The 21,891-nt window shown below is 35.1% G+C and overlaps 1 protein-coding gene across 4 annotated transcripts in view; it reads right to left on the reverse strand.

Annotated features, from left to right (window-relative positions):
• The window catches only part of SSBP2 (single stranded DNA binding protein 2), a 308,425-nt gene that overhangs the window by 64,673 nt on the left and 221,861 nt on the right, over positions 1–21,891 (reverse strand). For all 4 annotated transcript variants that reach the window (XM_052644049.1, XM_052644047.1, XM_052644050.1 and 1 more), the window contains one exon: positions 4,208–4,267. In XM_052644049.1, coding sequence (XP_052500009.1) covers positions 4,208–4,267 — 60 coding nt within the window. The remainder of the gene's footprint in view (positions 1–4,207; positions 4,268–21,891) is intronic.

The raw sequence follows: 21,891 nt of genomic DNA on the forward strand, positions 1-21,891 counted from the left end.
TGTTTGTTCACAAGCACACTCAATGTCTGTCTATTGATTTCTGATTAAATGATCTATTTCCTGTTTACCTTTCCAGGCTAATCTCTTGCCACTGACACAATGACATTCTAACTTCGTTATTCCAAACCTCTTTAAGTTTTCTTTTTTTTTTTCAACTCATGTACTCAGGACTGAGGATTATATTTAGCCTTCTTCCTCCTTTTATATGTAAAAGTCAGGCATCTCCAACAGTGAGATGCCTGGCTTTCATTATCTTAATTATCTTTAATACCATTATCTACCACTTTCATATGACTCCTCCGTGCCTCCCTGAATATCTTAGCATGCAGGGGAAGTAAGGGCTTCTTATGTACTTTTATAGATCCTTATACGTCACTTTAATATGCTCATGGTTTGTCATCCATCTGCTCTGTATCCCCAATAATCTGTAAGTTCAGAGACTGGAAGCTATCTGTGCCTGTTAATTCAGAGTAATAAATACTTCCCAAAGGAATAAAAGAAATTTTTTATTGGACAATTTTAGGAATCATCAATGACAAAGTCTTAAGAATGGACTAGATTTCAAGAACTGAGAAGAAAAAAGGTCAAAAACAAAGATAATTTTCTTAAAATACCAATGAGATAAGAAAGGAAAAAACTGAATAGCTAAAAAATGAGCAAGTGGACTGGGACCATTTATTCCAGAGTGCATGAGGGGAGTTTCAAGAAGTGGCCAGCACTATCAAAAGTTATAAAGAAGTAAATTAGGAGGGGTGAAAATGTATGATTAAACAACATTATTTTCAATTGTGAGCTTGAAGTTCTTCAAGTGATTCTAGTTTAATACTCTGATTCTAAATTTCATTGGTAATACCATGTTTTATCACTGGAAATCATTTTCTTCAAAAGTTTATTTTTCTTCTTGTTTATTTTGAAATATTAGAACAATTGACAAGTCTATCTGCTATTATCACTAATCCTATAAAAATCTTTATCAAGGTCAAGTTGTCTTTCCAAAATGACTCTTTACCCACATTTAACTCTTTGGTCACTAGTGTTTGTCTTTTGGTAAGTCAAATCTTTACTTTTTAAAAACATTTTGATAAATCCCAGGATGACGAGATGATGGTTTTACGCATCAAAAGGGTATGATCACTAGACTCTTTAAACCCATAATATCAGGAAAAATATACATTTTGTGGGTTAATATTATATTCTCATATTTGTCAACATGTCAAATGTATTCCATTGAGACTTAACTAGTCACAAATTTTGGGACACATTCTTTGCTTTATAAAAGATCTTCACTTTGACAGAAAATAACACTAATGATGAGGATGCTTAATAACAACAAATAGAAAGTCAACAATAATATACACTTGTGAGCCAATATACCTGTTAACAGAGTTCCAGGAATGGTGAGAAATTCTAATTCTATAATGTCAATAAATCAATAATTTATTCTTGGTGCCACTCACTAACAGTCTCTGTACTTCTGGCTGTCTTGGTTTCCTTAGCAGTGTTGAATGAACACTGAATTTTTCAGATTAAACATTTTATCTATGAGAAGGATAAAGACTTCCAGGTTACGGATGCTTCAACACCACCGACCTATTCTGACAGTTGAACCAATTCCAGTGTAATTTCTGTTTCAGGTGTTTTCCCATAGGTATTTATTCTTTGCAACCTTGCAGATTTTTGTAATTTTACTTTTCCTTTCATCATTTTAGACACTATTAACCCTTCCTGCATTTTTGGCCATAGTGATATTAAACCATGTTTCAAATACTCAGTCCTATAAATATATAAACAGTACAAGCCATTGTGTATTTAGTCCAGAATCATGAAAACTGCCTTGGAAATAATTAATTGTAAATTCTGGAGAAGCTCTTTATTAAAGGCAAGTCTTTTGCATATTCAAACGACTAGTCAACATCACTGAAGAAGTTAATAGTTTACTTTTTATTTTCTTAGATACAATCTACCAATAAAATAAAGTTTTGATAATTTTAAATAGACTAAATTTAAAAATTGAACATTTGTTTTAATAGACATCATTCCAATTAATCACCAAAAATAGCATTGCCAATTCTACTGTAATGACTACATAATGAAATTGAAGAAATGTTCTGCTGTTTGAAAATGTTGTGCTATTAGTTAACAGTATAAATGTTGTTTTAGGAAAAGTTTAACAGTTTGCTCAAAGTTCTTTAAAAACAATAGTTTAAATGTAAATTATTATAAATTTGAAAGATGTCTGGATTAATAAAGCTTAACTATACACGGGGAGGAGGACAAAAAAGGGCCACTCAAAAGAGTACAATTGTCTTAAAATATACTTAGGTAAAGACTGTTCAAAATTATTGACAAAAAACAACCCATATTGTAACTCTTAATTACCTTTAACTTTTAAATTGCCTCTTTTAAAAATCCAAAGGCATTATATATTAGTTCTTCAAAAATATCTCAAACAGCCTAGATTTAGAATTCCACATGTCTACCGCCAATCCACTCCTCTTTCCAAAAGTCTTTCATTTTGTCAGTTTCTTCGGATGTGTAACTTAGCTTAGTAGCTTAGTATCTTATATGTAGCAGGCATTTCAACAGTGTCAAATGGATGCAATTACAGTAATTCCAAGATATTTTCATAATTCATATGGAATAATGGAGTCAGAAAATTCTCACATACATAAGGAAATTCACATTTCCCTAAGGTAGATTCTTGCTATTTAGTGGCTAAGCCATGTCTGGCTTTGCGACCCCATGAACTACAGCACGCCAGGCTTACACACCTCTTATATCTATGGATATATCTATGGATGGGATGTCTGAAACACCATGAAAACTGCAGTGAAAGATACAACTTTTTGTCCTTAAAAAGGAAATTTAAAAGACTCAGGCACCTATAAGCAGATCTGACTGTCAATATACACAGGTTCACCCACATAGAAAATAAAATCCCCATATGTTGAAACGCTTGGCATCCGTGTACTTCTTTTTCCTGTTTCCTGCCATGTTCCCCTGGCCCTATGTACTGAATGCAGATTCGGTCTGAAGGAGAAAACTCCTCCAGCTGCTAACGTGAGGACTTGAGCACTGCAGCAGTGGGATGATCCAGCAGTGCTGCCTGCGTAAAGGTCTCCCCTGGGGATGACTGTGGGTGCTGGCACGGCCAGTTGTGTGTTAGGACACTTCAAGGACACTAATTTCAGTAAGAGGAGAGGGGAAGCAAAACTCCGTTTTTATCAAATGTGCTATCAAAGAAACACAATTTTCTAGTTTCATTTTTTTGGTCAGGAAGCAAGCAGAAATTTTTTAGGAAAGAAAAAATTTATTGTGATAACAGGCTTTACTTCAGATCTGGGTAAATGATGATAAAAACAAGTGAAAGTGACAAAACAATTATCTTAAAGTAAATATTCCAAACAGTTAAGCACTCAATTTACTCTTCTACACACAAACACACACACATGCACGCATGCTCTTTAGTCTAAACTTAAAACTATAACATACCTGCAAGTAAAAACTGTGCTTTATTCTCTTTAGCAAATAAATATTTATGTAATTGATAAACTATTTGAGGACAAAAATCTATGAAATCTCAGAACTCTTGTAGGTAAAAATAGTTGGACAATCTACTGTTAACTACTGATCTAACCCTTCTAGAAGAAGCTGATTATATGTCAGATACGTGACTATAATTGGGCTAAATTGATATGTTACAGCCATGATATCGTAACTGTATAATATAAAAATAAACTTAAGTATGTTCATAGAAAATTTCACTGCCATCCTTTACAGTGTAATCTGCATTTACCAAAATCATACATATTTTGAAGGTTTGGATCAAAGTATATGGTAGACTCCAAGGGTCAGCAAATTTTTTCCTGTAAATATTTAGATAATAAATATTTTAGGGTTGCAGGCCACCTACGGGCTCCATCATGACTCAAATCTCCTATTGCAGTGTAAAAGAAGCCACAGAAAATGCATGAATGAAAGAATGCGGCGTTCCAGTACAATTTTATTTACAAAAAGTCAACCAAACTATGGGCCAACCGTTGATGTAGATTATACACCACTAGAAGTACCATAAAATGAGATGAAGGATAATTTAGCATTTTTATAAGAAAGAAATATATGTGACATTGTCAAGATCTTTATTGACTCTTTAGAAAAAACAGAAACAACAAAACATCAAACTTCAGTAGCACACATAAAATCTTACCTGGTTAGGTATCCTCAACGGGGGCCTTGGACCTCCAGGGTATCGAGGTGACATAAAAGGCTATTGAAGCAAAACAAATAAATAAACAAAACGAAACAAATGTAAACTACAGATCTGAAAATAAACTGCTTTGAAGAATTTTAGAATTATGCAAAACATAAATCAAGTTTACTTCTGCGGCTAATTTCAGTAGAATAAATGCTTTTGAGAAAAAGTACTGTCCTATTTTTTTTAGTTTGTAAAATATCTGGAAAAACTGCCAAATTTTTAAAAAATGTGAATTATTAAGATAATGCTATACAATTGGCAAAAGGTAAGATTAAGAAATTTAGGCAACTGAATTTTAGTAACGACTTCAGGAACAGGATTACTGGCTACATCATTATACAAGTTGGATTCTGAGTATATTCTTTGGACCAAATTACCCAATTTGGTTTTTGTTTTCCTCTAGTAATTTTAAAGTTGCCAAATTTCTTCATCTTTTCTTTTGTTGTTCTGTTTAAAATGGTAAAGACATTTCTTTCCCAAGGGACATTTGTAGTTAGAAAACCTTCAGCTTTCTTTCATTAAGAGTTTGTTGTAATTCAAAATTGATTATAAATTTTAAAGTTGAAATTTCTTTGCATATTTTGAGCCTAGCAGACTGAGGTGTGTACATTTTTAATAAAGTTTTTATCAAAGTATAGTTAATTTATAATGTGTTAGTTTCAGATGTAAAGTGATTCAATGATACACATACATATATATGCAAACATATATACTTATTTAGATTATTTTTCATTATAGGCTATTATAAGATATTGAATATAGTTCCTGTGCTATACAGCAAGTCCTTGTTGTTTATGAATAGTAGTGTGTATGTGTTATGAGGTGTGTACTTTTATTAACAGAAAAATGTCCTTATATTAAAATACAAGTTGACTATTTTGTTAGATGACTCAGAGGCTGCTAAGATGTGCTGACTCTGACAGTCCCAAAACTATCTGAAAAATATGCTAAAAGTATCATTTTGATGATTGTTCAGTGTTGAGTGGAAGAATATTTTTGACACAGATTTGAGCACAAATTAAAAAAATTATTCAAAATTCCATTTTTATAAATATAATTGTTTGATTATAATACATAATTACATGTAATGTAAGCAAATTATCAACTTTGAAGGGTTGAATATTAAATATTAAGAATGAATTCACTGAAGACTTGTACAGCCAATTCTATAGTAGTTCACATAATTCTAAATTCCATTTTTATACTTTCTACAAATATTGTTAGAAATTAGACCTGCAGTTCATGGCTACACATATTTTCCAGGATTATTTTACAAGCAGCATCTGAAAGATAAAACTATAACAAATTTACGTGGTACAGACTTTCTCTTTTGGAGACTCGGACACATCAATAAGAACTTTAGAATTCAGCAATTTGGCTTTTTTGCTCACTGTGTTCTCATATGTTAATGTAGTCTTAGGAGATCGTTTTGAATAGAAACAGTGGATTATTCAGGTAATAGGGTCAACTTCAGCTGATAAAACTTAAATGGATTTTCCAGTTTAAACATTTAAAAAATGTTTAGTTTTTACACATTTGATCAAAGTTGACTCTACCAATTCTGAAGTGCTGCTCTAAATTGAATTAATTAGTTAACTATACTGTCAACTAGAAGCTCATCTCAGTATTCACACTCTCTCTGCTACTTTCTTGATCACCTAATTTCATTTATGAAACTGTCCTGGACTCATTTAAACAATTTAATAATTAAGTGTGGTGTCACTGATTTTCGAATGGTTGGCTTTCTTTCATAAAGTGTTTTATGACATAGTCACTAAGCCAAAATACAATATCAATTTAGTGTTTGAGACATGGAGAAATAAAAATAGGTCACTAATAATTCCTGTCTATAATAAAATCACTTCAAAGTGGAACACAAGGTAGAAATTGTTAACGCTACTAAATCCTGGTAGACATTGAAATGCACCTTGTTTGGGACAGAGAATCTGAGATTGTATGTTCCTCTGAATGTAAAATAATGTTACAGTATTAATACAAATGGACTATTTAAAAAGGGAAACTTTTCTCTAATCAGTGGCATTGTGAGTAAGTGTGTTCTAACAGGACTGTTGTACTCTCCTATCTGAACACAAGGCCCCATTGAGACACTACTGAGACAGAGGGGCAGTGCACGTGGTTGTGAACCTGAAGGCCCCTCAATAAGATTGGGAGAGAGGGTCTCTTTTAAATTTATTTCCCCTTGAATGCCCTCCAAGAAGTTCACTTTTTTCTTTGGGGGGCGTGGTAAAAAACAAAATTGAAACCCACTTATAATTTTCAATCTATTGCTATACAATTAAAGCAAAAAATAACAAAAAGCTAGTTAATTTAGATAACAGTGTACTACTTTTCCTTAAAATATAAAAAATGGGTAAGGATTTTTCTTTGGGTAAAGCATTTTAATACTAAATTAGCACTGTAGCCCTTACTATTCAGATTGATTCTTAAGTTATTCAGTTAACCACTGAGGTCCTCAGCTGCTTGTTGAAGTGCAGACACAGTAACTGAACCAAGAGTTTAGTATTAGAAACAGAACATTCTGCTATATTTGTGTTTCACTATTCAGAAGTCAATTTGCTTTCAAATATAATTCAAGATATTTATTTTGGTAAAATGCTAATATAAGAGATGACCTATCGATAGTATGTGTGTGTGTGCTAAGTTGCTTCAGTTGTGTCTGACTCTTTGCAACCCTATGGACTGTAGCCTGCCAGGTTCCTCTGTCCATGGGATTCTCCAGGCAAGAATACTGGAGCAAGTAGCCATGCCCTCTACCAAGGGATCTTCCTGACCCAGGGACTGAACTCGAATCTCTTACATCTCCTGTGTTGGCAGGCGGGTTCTTTAATATTAGCACCACCTGGGAAGCCTCTACATCTTTTGATAGACCTGTCAGTACTCTCTCTGTTGATAACCTGCAAAGAACAGATTCCTCAAAGGAGCCCTTAGCTATGAGAGTGTGCTTACTTTTTATATTTGGGGAATTCTTTTTCATAGTTGGGACATCAAAACATTTGCCTGAAAATGTCAGGAGGATGAATCAATATTTTAAGTGGAAAAAGCCTTCCCCTGAAAAAATGGGCTAAACAGTTATAATGCGTGCAGAAAAAACATATGACTGGGAGTCAAACGGAGCCTGGATTCTAGTTTTTGTATGTCCACTAATTAGCAGAGGGACCCTAAATTAAAAACCTTTCAGGGCTTTAGCTTTCTCAATCTAAAATGAGAGTTAGACTAGATGATCTCAAAAGTCTCTTGGGAAATAATTTTAAAATAATAATTTTAAAAGTCCCATGATTCTGTGTTAATTATTTCCAACACTACCCCTAAGTGTAAAGGTTAGCGTACTACAGCTATAAATATTTGAAGTGTGCGGATGGGACTGGGATGGGATATCCGTGTATGTTCCTAAGGCACAAACTATCTTTATCAAGGAGCTAGAGAAGTTTGTTCCCACGCTTTCCAGAGAAAAAGAAAAACCTAGTTGAAGAAAAAAATATACTCCAACAATGATGCTCTTTGTTCAGATCAAAGGTCAACAGAGAGAGTAAAACAGCTATACTTATTGATTAAAAGGTATGCTAGAGATTTGTTCATTTACCAAATGTTTACTTAACACCCACAAAGCCACTGTTCTCAGTGGCTGGACATATCAGTGAACAAACCAGATGAAGATCATTGCCTTCTGCTTAGGATTTTTCAAAGTTCACAGTCCTAAAATTAACAGGAGAAACAATTTTATGGAAAAACTATTTTCTACAGTCCACTAATCTGGAAGAAACAGACTGTTCTCTTCACCAAATGGCAAATATCAATGAAAACCAAAAGAAAATAACATTTCAATCTGGTGCCTTCCCTCAGAAGTCATATGACATCATCCCTACTTGACAGAACATGTAGCACTATGAATGACTGAAATTCAAGGCTCTGCTTTTAAAAAAGCTTTCCAAATTAGGGCTTCCTAAGGTTCTTTATAATATATAAGACTAACTGAGTAGCACAGTTAGTACCCTGACATATGGAAAACATTTACAGGCATAAATTCTCATTTCTACATGTTTCAGCGATTTACTCAGAATGAATGGGATAAGCCAAAGTGGAAGCAATAAAAATATATACAAAGCCAGAAAAATCAATAAATTATTTGATGACTAAATGAAAGAAAAATAAAAAAAACTAGTAGAAATATAAACCAAGTGTTCAGCTCATTTCCTCCAAACAGTCTTTTAGAGAAAAGATCACACCACTTAGAATCATAATTTATTTCAGAAAGAATGTCATTCCATCTTAAAGGATTATTATTTTCCACTATATCAAGAATTATTCATGAAATATTAAACTTCTGCTTTCCTAAAAGAGATTTTCCTTTATGCTTTTCCATTTCTGCTAGTAGAAAGTCGTAGTCTCCCTATTATTTGATCTTCATAAGCCATTAGTGCTTTATCTCAGTTCTCTAAGATTTAGAAGGAACTGGCTCTTTCTCTTCTTTCCTTCTCTGAAAACTTGGAACCCATTCCGCCCTCATGGAAATATTTTCCAAGTAATTTACCCATCCTGAAATTATAGGTGGTGAGAACCATTTTAAGCCCTAACTTCTTTTCATATACATATATATATATATATAAATCATAAATATGATTAATAATCAACAGCAGAATATTTTTTGAGATAACTCTGTTCTCTCCTTTCTCTGCCGAGTCAGTTTCTACTAACCCTCCAGAGGCTGGTTCAGGTGCCACCCCTCTTTAAGGAAGGTCCATAGACTGAGCGACTGAACTGAACTGACAGGCTCCTTTCCCTCCGTTTTCTGAGCACGTTGTTCACACTGTTCTCATAGAGCACTGAGCACACTGCAGGGGAATATGTGCCTTGATATGAAGGGAACCCACTTCAGAAAAAGAGCACAAAACCAGATCAGAGCCAAGTACCTTAATGTCAAGGTAATCAATCCCTGAAATAAAACCGGTATTTCTAAGAATCCTTAAAATTGATGTAGCAATGTACAAATCACCTTATTTTAAATATTTCAACATGGCTTTTGAAACTCTTGATCTTTAAGAGCAAATTGATAATAAAGAAAATTTAAAAATCACTGAAAAAGCTAAAAGCTTCTTTAAAATACCATCTTAAGCATTTTCTATATACTACATTTTATTTTAGGAGCACAATTTAGAACAAATCAATGATGAAGAGAATACTACTAAGTTCTTTAGTATAAACAAATCTAACATTTAGGACACTTTACAACTCTGAAAATTTGTAAGTCAGAGGTATGTTATACAATTTAAAATACTGAACTTTTTTGAGGATAAAACTGTGAAATTTGCTTCTATTTTTGAAAATACAGTATTTTTAAATGACAAAGAAATACACAACTGCAAAGTTTAAGAAAATATGAACTTAGGAAATAATCTAAAAAATACATACACACTTAGAAAATGACTTCACAAAACTACTCAAATGAAGTTTTATAAGTTCTGTAATTGTATGATTATAATAAAATCTGATTTAAAGAATTTTATTTCAATACACCTTCCTGACACATTTTACAGCAAAAAGTTTTTAGACTTAACTAGGTCAACCTCCTCATTCTATGTAAAAGCAAACCAAAGGTCAAATTTCTTAACTGCCACTTTAGTTTTCTTGGAGCTATATAACATCCTACTACAGTAATACCTTTGTATTGCAGAATAAAGGCAGGTACACAGACTACATTCTTATGACCAACTGACCATAAATAAACTGCCTGACAAGGTACTTCCTCCTAGGCCCCTCAGCAACCTTGCAACCCTTCATTTAATGCAGAATTCTTTATCTTTGCTCCCATTCAACTTTGAAAAGCTGAAAGGACAATGGTATTTCAAGTAATCAAGTTGCACATAAAGTAGTAATTAGCATGTGTTCTTGATTCAACAGATGAAATTCAACAACAGAAATATAAAATAAATCTAGTAAGCTCTAGCTCTCCTTGAACATTTTTGGTAGAGTTCTGATAATATACGGCTTCCCTGATAGCTCAGTTGGTAAAGAATCTGCCTGCAATTCAGGAGACCTCAGTTGGGTTCCTGGGTCAGGAAGATCCCCTGGAGAAGGGATAGGCTACCCCTTCCAGTGTTCCACCCTGGAGAATTCCATTGGTCACAAAGAGTTTGACACAACTGAATGATTTTCACTTTCTTTGATAATACATGTTATCTTCAGTTCATTTATTATTTTTAAGTCGAATACAGGAAGAGAAGAGAAGACAGGTTAGGAGAACAGTACTATCATTATAATGAAACTGTTCATTATAATGTGATAACTTATAATGAGGTTCAGGAAGAAGGGAAGGAAGCAGTTAGCACATTATAAGAGAATTTGCAGAGTTACATTCAATAAATACTTGGTTGCTTCCATAGCTGGCTCACTGACTGAGTGAACAACATTGATGAAAGACTGTAAAAACCAGCAAAGGTGTAATAAAGTTTGGTTCTCTTGTATAAAATCTCATCTGGCCAATTTATGTGTCTTGTTAAAAATAAGTAGCATCAACTGATATTGCAAAGGGTAAGGAACAGTATTGGCACATTATATTTGGTTGTCTAATGAGAAAATGCTTATATGTATAGAGGGGAAAATTCAGCTTGTTTATGTAGGATAAATCATATCTTTTAGAGGACCTAATAAAAGTAGGTAAGGAACAAAGTGTTGGAGACCCCAAGACCGTATCTAGTTATAATGACAATATCCACATTAACAACATATAAGATAATTTCTGATTAAGATGACTTCCCTGGTGACTCAGACAGTAAAAGTGTCTGCCTACAATGTGGGAGACCCGGGTTCTATCCCTGGGTTGTGGAGATCCTCTGGAGAAGGAAATGGCAAACCACTCCAGTACTCTTGGCTGGAAAATCCCATGGATAGAGGAGCCTGGTGGGCTACAGCCCATGGGGTCACAAAGAGTCAGACACTTCACTTTCTAACATGACTGAGAAGGTCTTAAACTCTCTCCTGTTTCTGGGGTTTCAGGGTTGAAAATAGTGATTCTTAAGCAGTTTTACAGAGTGCCAGTATTTAGTAACCACTTTTTGGTATAGAAGGATGTCAGGTTAATGTATGTATGATTTGGAGGAAAAAACGGTATGACGACTTACTAATTTTTTTCTCTGAAGCAGAGGCCAGCTATGAGAAATGCCACCAACTTCATATAGTGGGGCATTTCAGTGGGGGTGTCTGTCTATTACAGTGCTGCATGTACACATGAGACTCCATTCTTTTTGGACTTGATTCAAAGAGCTATAAGCCTCAGGTCTTAGAAAAAATGTTTTAGCTTACATATTTTCTTTGCATTAAGAAGAGGCTGGGCACTGTGTAAAAGTATTAAACATTCTCCTTTCTTAACATCATATTGTCTTTGGCACATAACCATTTTTAGTGCAAAAATGTGTAAGAAAAATGGTTATTTGCTAAAAAGTAATTTGCTTTCAGCAATATTTAGGCAAAAACAAGGTACAAAGTGATAAATAAGAAAATATGGGTTATTTTCAGTAACTATATTAATTACATAAAGATCAAATATCTACCTTACTTGGTCCTGTGCAGATATGACTTGAGATAGATTAATCTTCCGATATTTTTTATGTACTGTTTTAGGCAGACACACAGAAATAATATAAAAGTCTGTGACATAAAAATTATTCTAGAATCTTTCAACAGAAAAAAGTGTCTTGAATACAATTTTTTTAATTGATAAATATAGAAGGTTGTAACTATAGTCCTATAAAGGTAATAAAAATATGTTCATTATGAGATTTTTATCCCAAGCATAAACATTGTCTTAAAATTTAAACATTACCTTTTTTATTCATTCTGTGTCCATTTTTTTAGTTTAGTTCAGTTCTCTCTATATGATTCTCCTATATAGATTTCTATTCTCTATTTTGCTATTTGATATTTCACTAAGAAGTAAATCTTTTTCCTTAATTGTGATGAGTTGAAAGCATATGCTATCAATAATAAACACTATTGAGAATACTATTTTGAAAAAAAGCATCAGTGTTGTGACTTGTACATTTGTTTCTGCCATCGCACATATAGTAAAACTGTTCACATTTTTATAATTCCATGAGATGCTTCATGATTTTTCTGGGAAAAGTAATGAAGCATAAATTATACATCAACTGAATTTCTTCAAAGTTATTTTACAATTCATATATCTTAATTTGTTCAGTTCCTTTTCTGTTTTTCATGAAAATCTCCATCAGACATTACTGACACCCCAGTGGATAAGACACTCTTGATTAACACATCTTAATTCCAACTAGTATTAAACTAATTTAGCTCACAAAATGACATGCTTGTGCTGGCATATTCTGCTAATAAGCATATAAATATGTAGTTTATTTTCCATACATCTTAGATATTCTATCATCAACAACACAACACGCATAAAATAACTGTAAAGTAAGATGTTTTTTGGGCAAGACTAATCCAATTCAGCACAGAGTTATTAGCAGGTTGATTCTTTGGATATAGATTTAGTCTAAGCATCCAAATTGCTCACTTCTATTATGGGCCTTTTCAAAAAGATGAGACAATTTCTCAAGCTTTCATTACCATATATTAGATACTGGTTTTTGGCAATGGACTTGTCGATTATGAATGACCAAGCTTCCTCCAAGCTGCCTTCTGGTCTAATCAACTAACAGAAGTTTGAATACAATCTGTAAAAACATTAATAAACTGTTTTAGATCAATTTATATTCATAAATACACAAAGACACTTTTTTTTGGTGTCTGTGGGACAAGTAGCTGGAGTCCTATATAAGCTGAATTTGGCTCTGTGCTGCCTCCTATCACTGACTCAAGTCACAAGGACAGATCAACCCACATTATATAGTTTAAAAAAATCACCATGGGTATGAAAATAAATATGTAAGATTTATAATTCAGGCTAAAGGATTAGGCTGACTCAAAACAGATGCCAAAATAATAAGTTTTCAAAATTACTCTTAATTTTTCATTGAAGGATGCAAAAGTATTTCCCTCTTCCCCAGCATTTTCCCTATTTTATATTCATGCTTCCATCTAAAGTTCCAGATGACAGTGTTGGAGATAGACACTTTAATTTACCTAAACATACCATTAGGTTTAAAAAAAAAAAGTTATGTTGTTCTTATCCTTCTGATATCTTGATATGCTGCGGAAGTTTCTACTGATTAAGCAGCAGTCTTTTCGAATTCACAAGCAGTAATAACATTTGCTATAGAAACCTGCCTATGGGCTTGGTCTCTGATACAAGCGGCAGATATATACACACACACACACACACACACACACTTTCTTTAGAAATGAAATGTTATGCTTCATATTTGCTTGGTTACTTACCTGCAAACATGAAGTCTATCTAAAATTACTTATGTCCAAACTATATAGAATACTCTTTTCTACTGAACAGATTTTTACAGAAATTATTAATGCTCAAAAATGTCTGTTTTGAAACTAGAGCTTGCTAATTTGACTAATGCCAAACATTACGAAAATAAGCAAGATGGGAGAATTCAAATTGAACCAAGTGAAGTGACCTCTTCAATTTAACGGATGCATTTTGAACCACGTGTGTTAAGCAGATACAGAATACATGTACAGAATAAAACTGAGAAGACAAATTTGAGTGGAGAAAATATTATTGATGTCAGTTATTTGTAATGTCAGATTATTTATAGAATATAGAAATGACAGAGAACCGGCAGTAGTCACAGTTGAAGGTATCTTTAGTAAGTAATTCTGTTTTACTTTCTCGATAAGCATCCTTCTGTGTACAAAGAATATCTGATTACTCTATTCCCTAGCACTGTGTCTTTAAACTCAAGATTATACCTGATAGTTGGGTATAATAGATAGTATCTGGCAACAGCCAATACTCTCTGCTCACAGGTGCCAGCAGAGCTGTTTTCTTTGTCCCTCGGCAGGGATGGACAGTTTATCATAGCCAACACTCATTCGCAGCAGCATTTCTTTGACCTCCCCCAATTCCCCCTCCAGTTACTGCTTCATCTCTTACTTTCCCTTTAGAGCAAAACTCTTTGAAAGAGTTTGACACACTCGTTGCCTCCAATTTCTCTCTTCCTGCCACATACTGAATCCACTTTTATGCGACTGTCACCCCCATCACTCCACTGAAACTGGCCTTATCATGGTCTCCAGTGACCACCTCATTAGGTCCAACCGTCAGGTGTGAGCCCTCAACTAATTTGAACCATCGGAAGCATTTGACACAGCTGATCATTCCTTATTTCCCTGAAACATTTTTCTTCTTGGCTTCCAGGCTCCCACAGCGCCTGATTTTCTTCCTAACTCATGTGCGCCTCCTTCCCATTTTTCTTCCTGGTTACTCATCTTCTTGCCTTCTTCATATCAGAGCCTTGGGATGCTTCTCGTCTCTCTCTACTCATTACCCTGGTGATGTCATCCAGGCTCACAGCTTTCAATATTATCCATATGCTAATAACTCCCAAATGTCTCGAGCCCAAGCCTCAGGCATAAAACTCCAGATCTGATACCTTTGCTCTCTACTTGACATCTCTTGAATATCTAATAGTCACCTTAACCTTAACAAGTTCAAACTTAAGCTTCCGATATTCCTCTCATACTTCCTCTTGCAGTTTTACTTACATGAGTAAATGTCAGCTCCGTTCTTCCAGCTGAACAGGTCAAGAACCTTGCAGTCACCCTTCATTTGTCTTTTCCTCTCACAACACATTTCCAGACCGTTGCCAAGATCTATTGGCTCTAACTCCAAAATATATCTAAAATCCAATCACTTCTCACCATGGTTACCACCTTTGAGCCATAATAACCTCTTGTTAAAATTTTGTCATGATATCCAAACTGGCCTCTCTGCTTCCACCATTCCCTCCAATAGACAAATCTCAGCATAGCAGCCAAGAAGACCCTGCTAAAACCATCCACTCAGCAAAACCCCAAATGACCTACAAAGTTCTACTTGATGTGGCTGTCTACTACCTACGATTTTGTGTATCTGTCTTCCCCACTGACACTCCACTATAGTTACTCAGGCATTTTAGCTGTCCCTGGATAAGGCCAGTCATGTGCTGAACTCAGGGACTTTACACTGGCTGCTCCCTAAGTCTACAACACTCCTTCAGACACCAGATTCTTGTTCCCTGACTTCCTTCAGGTCTTCACTCAAATAGCATCTTCTTGTTGAGACCTTCTGTGGCCAATCCATCCAGAACTTCCTCTACATTGTCAGTTCTTTTCTGATTCATTTTTCTCTCTAGTCTTTATCACAATCTAACATGTCTTCTATTTTTAAATATTTATCTTGTTTACTGACTGTCTCTCATAGTGGACTCTAAGTTGAGTGTGGGCAAGGGTTTCTATTTAGCTTGTTTATTACTGCAGTAACTCTAGCATGGGTAAGGGGGAGGCAGTCAATATTTGATGCTGAATGTCATCAGCTATCTTACCCAGTTGTTCTCAATTTTAGCTTGTAAGACTCACTAATTAAAAAAAAAAAAAAAAAAAAGAACAAAAACCAAAGGATTTCCAGCACCATGGCCCCACCACCAAGAATTCTGATATACTAGGAGGCAGGTGACCCCCAGGACTCTTTGCCAGTGTTACACAGACCATGCTTGGAGAAACACTGTTCTTAGTCCTAACCCTTTAGATTTCTTACAGGCTGTCATGATCATATTCATAAAGAACTGGAATGGGCCACTTATAGCTCACAGGCTAAATGTGGTCCACGGCTTGTTTTTGTAAGTAAGGTTTGATTGCAGCTGCTGTTGTTCAGTCACTAGGTCATGGACGGCTCTGCTACCACACGGGCCGCAGCACACCAGGCTTCCCTGTCCTTCACTGTAGCAGCGCTCTTCAGCCTACACAGTGTCTATGACTGCCTTTACACCACAACAGAGTTGAATAGTGTCACTTCCGAGCCTTCAACTCCTTCAGTATTTACTACTGGGCATTTTATAGAAAACGTTCATTGACTTCTGATATAGACAGAAGACACATTATTTCGGAACAATATCATCTAGTGATAAGTTATTTTAGCTTTTTTAGGGTGTTTTTTTTTTTTTTTTTTTTTTTTGGTCACACAACGCAGCATGTTCGTTCCCCGTCTGGAATGGAATCTGTGCCCCCTACAGTGGGAGCACGGAGTCTTAACCACTGGACTGCCAGGGAAGTCCGATATGCTATTTTTTCAAAAAGCTGAAGGTATTCTAATGTATACTTAGGTCAAATCTATCCCACCTATATAGGGAACTTGCAATATATTTAATATTTGATTTATATTTGATGGGCTTCCCTTGTGGCTCAGCTGGTAAAGAACCCACCTGCAATGTGGGAGACCTGGGTTCAATCCCTGGGTTGGGATGATCCCCTGAGAAGGGAAAGGCTACCCACTCTAGTACTCTGGCCTAGAGAATTCCATAGGGTTGCAAAGAGTTGGACATGACTGAGCGACTCTCACCTTATATTTAATAATTCATTTCTTGATCTTTAATTCCCCAAAGAATGGTGACCATTTTTGTTTTTGTTTCTATAACAAACATTAAATAAAATACTAAGATTCTGTTATAAATTGTCTTTGGATATTTGCTATACATTTTTTGTTTCCCAGGGACCTATAATAAAAATGGACGTATTCTGGGAAGAATTTTCAGTAGTAAGACATTGGTCTAGGATAGCCAGGTTAACTTTTTCATAAACTCATTTTGGCAAATAAACAAAAAAGTAAGCTTTCTAACAAGAAAGTATTTCATTCTGTTCTAACTGAAAAACCCAAGTAAAGACTCTGAACCCCTGGTACCCCCCTCTTTGCTTGTTGTCCATCTAGTCAAAATGTTGGGTCTTTAGTTTGAAACTAATTTTTTTTTTTTTAACTTAAGTTACTCATGCCGAGAAGTTTTAATTTGTTCTAAGAGTTGAGGCTGGAAAGACTACTACTACAACCGTAGGAAAGCATTATCAAAGCCAGCAGCTGTCAGGCACCTTTATTTTTTTAGGCTGCTTTTATCTGTATAGTAGAGAAAGATTTGTTCTGTTCTTGGTATTTAGAATCCTTGTTCTTTAAAGATTCAAAACTACATTTCTAAGAAAATGAAACTTCAGCTTTATTTCTTGAACTTTGGTAAATAACCTTCTCCACCTCTACTCTCCATATCCTGGTGTATTTAATTCTGAGAAATACTATACTTAATGACTGAATTTTAGACTATATATTAAATACACTGATAATGATAAAAGTTATAGTTCAGTAAGTCAATTCAACTTGCGATATTCAGTAATCATTCAAATTAAGAAATGATACACTTCCTAATCTTTTGGTTTGTTACCTGAGGTCAAAGATGATATCTACAACTTCTGGAGAGAAGGAAAAAAGAGTTTCTCTTGGTTTAGAGTATTTCCTAAGACTAGCTTCTGAAACAGACATAATCAGAAGGGATAAGAAGAAAGGCAAACCATTGGGAGAGAAGACAATTGAAAGCTTAATAATAGAAGGGAACTATTTAAGAATATGTGTAAGTAAGGCATAGACACTAACTATATATTAAATAATAGGGTAAAACAAGTCCTCTGATAATAGAACAGTTATATTGTGAAAGTCTGAACATGAGGAGCAGAGCAGAGGAGTATGCTTAGTTATGAAGGTTCCCTGATAGCTCAGTTGGTAAAGAATCCGCCTGCAATGCAGGAGACCCTGGTTTGATTCCTGGGTCGGGAAGATCCTCTGGAGAAGGGATAGGCTACCCACTCCAGTATTCTTGGGCTTCCTTTGTGGCTCAGCTGGTAAAGAATCCACCTGCAATGAGGGAGACCTGGGTTTGATCCCTGGGCTGGGAAGATCCCCTGGAGAAGGAAAAGGTTACCCACTCCAGCATTCTGGCATGGAGAATTCCAGGGACTATATAGTCCACAAGGTTGCAAAAAGTTGGACACAACTGAGCAACTTTCACTTGTTATGTCCAGAAATAAGTCAAATAAATATATACCTCCAGAAACATTTAATGTTGTAAAAATATTTCTTCCTGTTTGTCCTTTTCAGTTGCAGTGTTAGATTAACTATTTTTCTTCTTTTTGACTCTTTTTTCCTTTAAAATATTAAGAAATCATTATTACCCTGAGTTTTGTTTTTGTCTTTGGTGCTTTATAAATGTCATTTATACTGAGCTTTTTCTAGCCAATAACAGTATCATGGAGAAAAGCGGAGATTTATTTCTATTTGTTTGTACTTCTTATTACGTTATTATTATGTCAAAGCATTCGGTCAGCTTGCAACTGTGCAGTCTTGATAAAAATAGAACCTTCGGAAAATATACCCAAACAAGTAGAGACACTGGCAAACCACCACTAGATGGCAAAGCCGCTTTACCATTGCTGACACTCTGCCTGTAAACAGATTGTGACTTATAAACGTGCTACAACACATTTTCTACCATATGAGAGTTTTGATCAATTTGGATTTTAAAATATGGATGGCCACCACAGTCTGAAACTAAATTACTTGGTATACTTTATCTTAAACAAGTATATATAATCTTATTCATGTCAAACAAAGCTTTACATTTATAATCCATCATCAATATATTATTAGTTTTCAACAGTTTTCAGTAAAGATTACAGATCCAGTGACTAAGAAGATAGCAAATGGATCAAGATGAAAATTAAAGCACAATATGGTACACGGTAAAAATGAACAAAGGGTGACACAGAATTCAGAATTAGATATTTACAAGTATATCCCACATTAGTTGTACACTCAAAGATACCTACATTAAACCTATTAAAAGGTTACATTGTGTTTTCATATGAAAGTTTTAGATGTACTTAAAGTGATACAAACAAGATGTGGTTTTCTTAAAAGTTTTCTTGTGATAAGGGCAGAAAGGAGGAAATAAAGTATTTTTCACTCCCCAGATTTTTTTTTTTTTTTGGGTGAAATCAGAAATGCTTTAATTAGTATGTTATAATAAATATGTTTAAATAACTGTAAACAGTTATGTTTATAAATAAATGAATTTAAATAAGTACAAGTAAGTTAAATAAGTATAAGTTATAATAAATTCACAAGAAAAGATTTCTTATTGCTCAAATCTAGAAAATTATAACACTTCTTAAGGTGACAGAGTTAACAGTCTATTTTAAAAAAAACACAAATGAGAACTTTGTTTATAAATGCATTTAACTAAACTATTTTATTATATACAAATGTGAAGAAAATCTAATTGGTTCAAGGATTAATGCTGCCTATTTGATAAAACTACAGAATCAAATTTTACCTGATTTTTAGTACGAATGCTACAAGAATGAATATATAGCAGACTGAAGCTTTCAATCCATGATTCAAATTTCTTAGCATACAGTGAACCCTGTGAATAATACTCTGGCACTGGGACAGGAGAGCCATAGTACAGATTTAGTTCAAAGGGCCTGTTATGTGTATTCATACCATGCCACAATACTGTATTTTCTTCCACCAAAACTGCCAAATGGCCACTTACACTATCTTCCCTCTGACCCTAGTAACAAGATTCCTCATCTTAAGAAAGTTATTCTAAAGTTATTCACCCTTTCTGTGATAGGTCGCTCTGAGAATTCATAGTATTTCTTATACAAATTACTCCTTTGACAAAAGACTCCAAGTAAATGAATGTGCCTTACTTCAAATGGCTTCATTTTACTAAACTAACACCTTTGTTTGTATGTTCAGCTATACCCCTTGATTTTACTTAATTGAGCTCATACTCAACAATACAAGCACTTCCATTTCAATAAAAAATGACAGTTTAAGGGTTTAAGTCTGAACCATGTTGATTATCTGTCACTAACAGATGCTAATCTAGAGTCTGTCTTCCAGGATGGACTTATTAAATGTATAGGGAATTGACCATATTTATATTGGAGTCTAAGTTAACTGTATTCTTGGGCTCTAAAATCACTGCAGATGGTGACTGCAGTCATGAAATTAAAAGACGCTTCCTCCTTAGAAGAAAAGCTAGACAGCATATTAAAAAGCAGAGATATTACAGTGCTGACAAAGGTCCATCTAGTCAAGACTATGGTTTTTCCAGTAGTCATGTATGGATGTGAGAGTTGGACCATAAAGAAATGAACTGTGGTGTTAGAGAAGACTCTTGAGAGTCCCTTGGACTTCAAGGAGATCCAACCAGTCCATCCTAAAGGAAATCAGTCCTGGGTGTTCACTGGAAGCACTGATGCGGAAGCTGAAACCCCAATACTTTGGCCACCTGATGCAAAGAACTGATTCATTGGAAAAGACCCTGATGCTGGGAAAGACTGAAGGCGGGAGGAGAAGGGGACAACAGAGGATGAGATGGTTGGATGGCATCACCGACTCAATGGACATGAGTTTTGAGTAAGCTCCAGGAGTTAGTGATGGACAGGGAAGCCTGGTGTGCTATAGTCCATGGGGTTGCAAAGTCGGACACTACTGAGCAAATGAAATGAACTGATTCTTCATGCTGTTGTTATGACTTCACAGATTTAGAGTTTGTAATAATTTCATTTGGTAATGTATTTGTCTATAGTTATAATAGAAAAGGGGAGCTTCCCGGGTGGCTCAGTGGTAAAGAATTTGCCTGCCAAGCAGGAGATGCGGGTTGGATCCCTCAGTTGGGAAGATCCCTTAGAGAAGGAAATGGCAATCCACTCCAGTATTCTTGCCTGGGAAATCCCATGGACAGAGGAATCTGGCGGACTACAGTCCATTGGGTCACAAAAGTACTTCTTATGGTATGATCACATATTGAGTGAAGCTCAGAATTGAAGATGGCGAAGCTTTATGCTTTAATTCAACGCATAAAGTGTCGCCTTTCTTTACTTCCATTTATTCATTAAATTCTATTAGGCTCAATCCTTTCCTGGTCTAGTACCACTCCAACTGTTCCCAAATAAGCTTTGCACTTCCTCACTAAGAATGGGGATTCAAAACTATTTTCATTCTCTGCGTAATTCTAGGACGTCACTATCTCTATGGAGCTGGACTAAAAACTGGTATGTGGCCTTGAATTATCATTGTCTTGATGACATGTCTACTTACAGAAGGCAGCTACTCTCCATTAACAACAGGCATTGTGGCCAGAATCATGCTGAAGGACAGGAAAGTGATATTGATATTTAGGAAACAGACCCCGAGCCCATCATCAACATACTGCTGCTTTTAAAAAAATGTTTGATGACTTGAGTTTCCCAGTATTTTAGAGAGGGATTTCTAGGGAGACTGAACATACTTAAGCCTCCTGAATAAGGAAAATGAGTATTTAAAGGATTAGGTGGAATGGTCTCCCTGGATAAAAAGGGATGACATTTATCATGCTCAAGCATATTTAAAACTTTTTGTACCTCCTATCTTTCCTAACTAGATAAAGACATGAAAGTTTTCCAAGGGTCTAAAGTAGAAACCTCAGAATCATCTTCGATTTCTCCAAGTCCAACTTGTTTAATCAACTAATGCCTAGTGAACATAACTGTGTGTTGCTTCTTCCTCCCCAGTCTGCTGCTGTTGCTCCTAAATATTAACAGGTCCACAGAGCCTCTTTCTTGAGCTACTGTCGCAGCCGTCCAGCTGGCCCCCTGCAATAGCCTCTCTCGTGGGTTCT

This window comes from Budorcas taxicolor, chromosome 7, assembly GCF_023091745.1.
Source record: "Budorcas taxicolor isolate Tak-1 chromosome 7, Takin1.1, whole genome shotgun sequence".
Classification (NCBI taxonomy): domain Eukaryota; kingdom Metazoa; phylum Chordata; class Mammalia; order Artiodactyla; family Bovidae; genus Budorcas; species Budorcas taxicolor.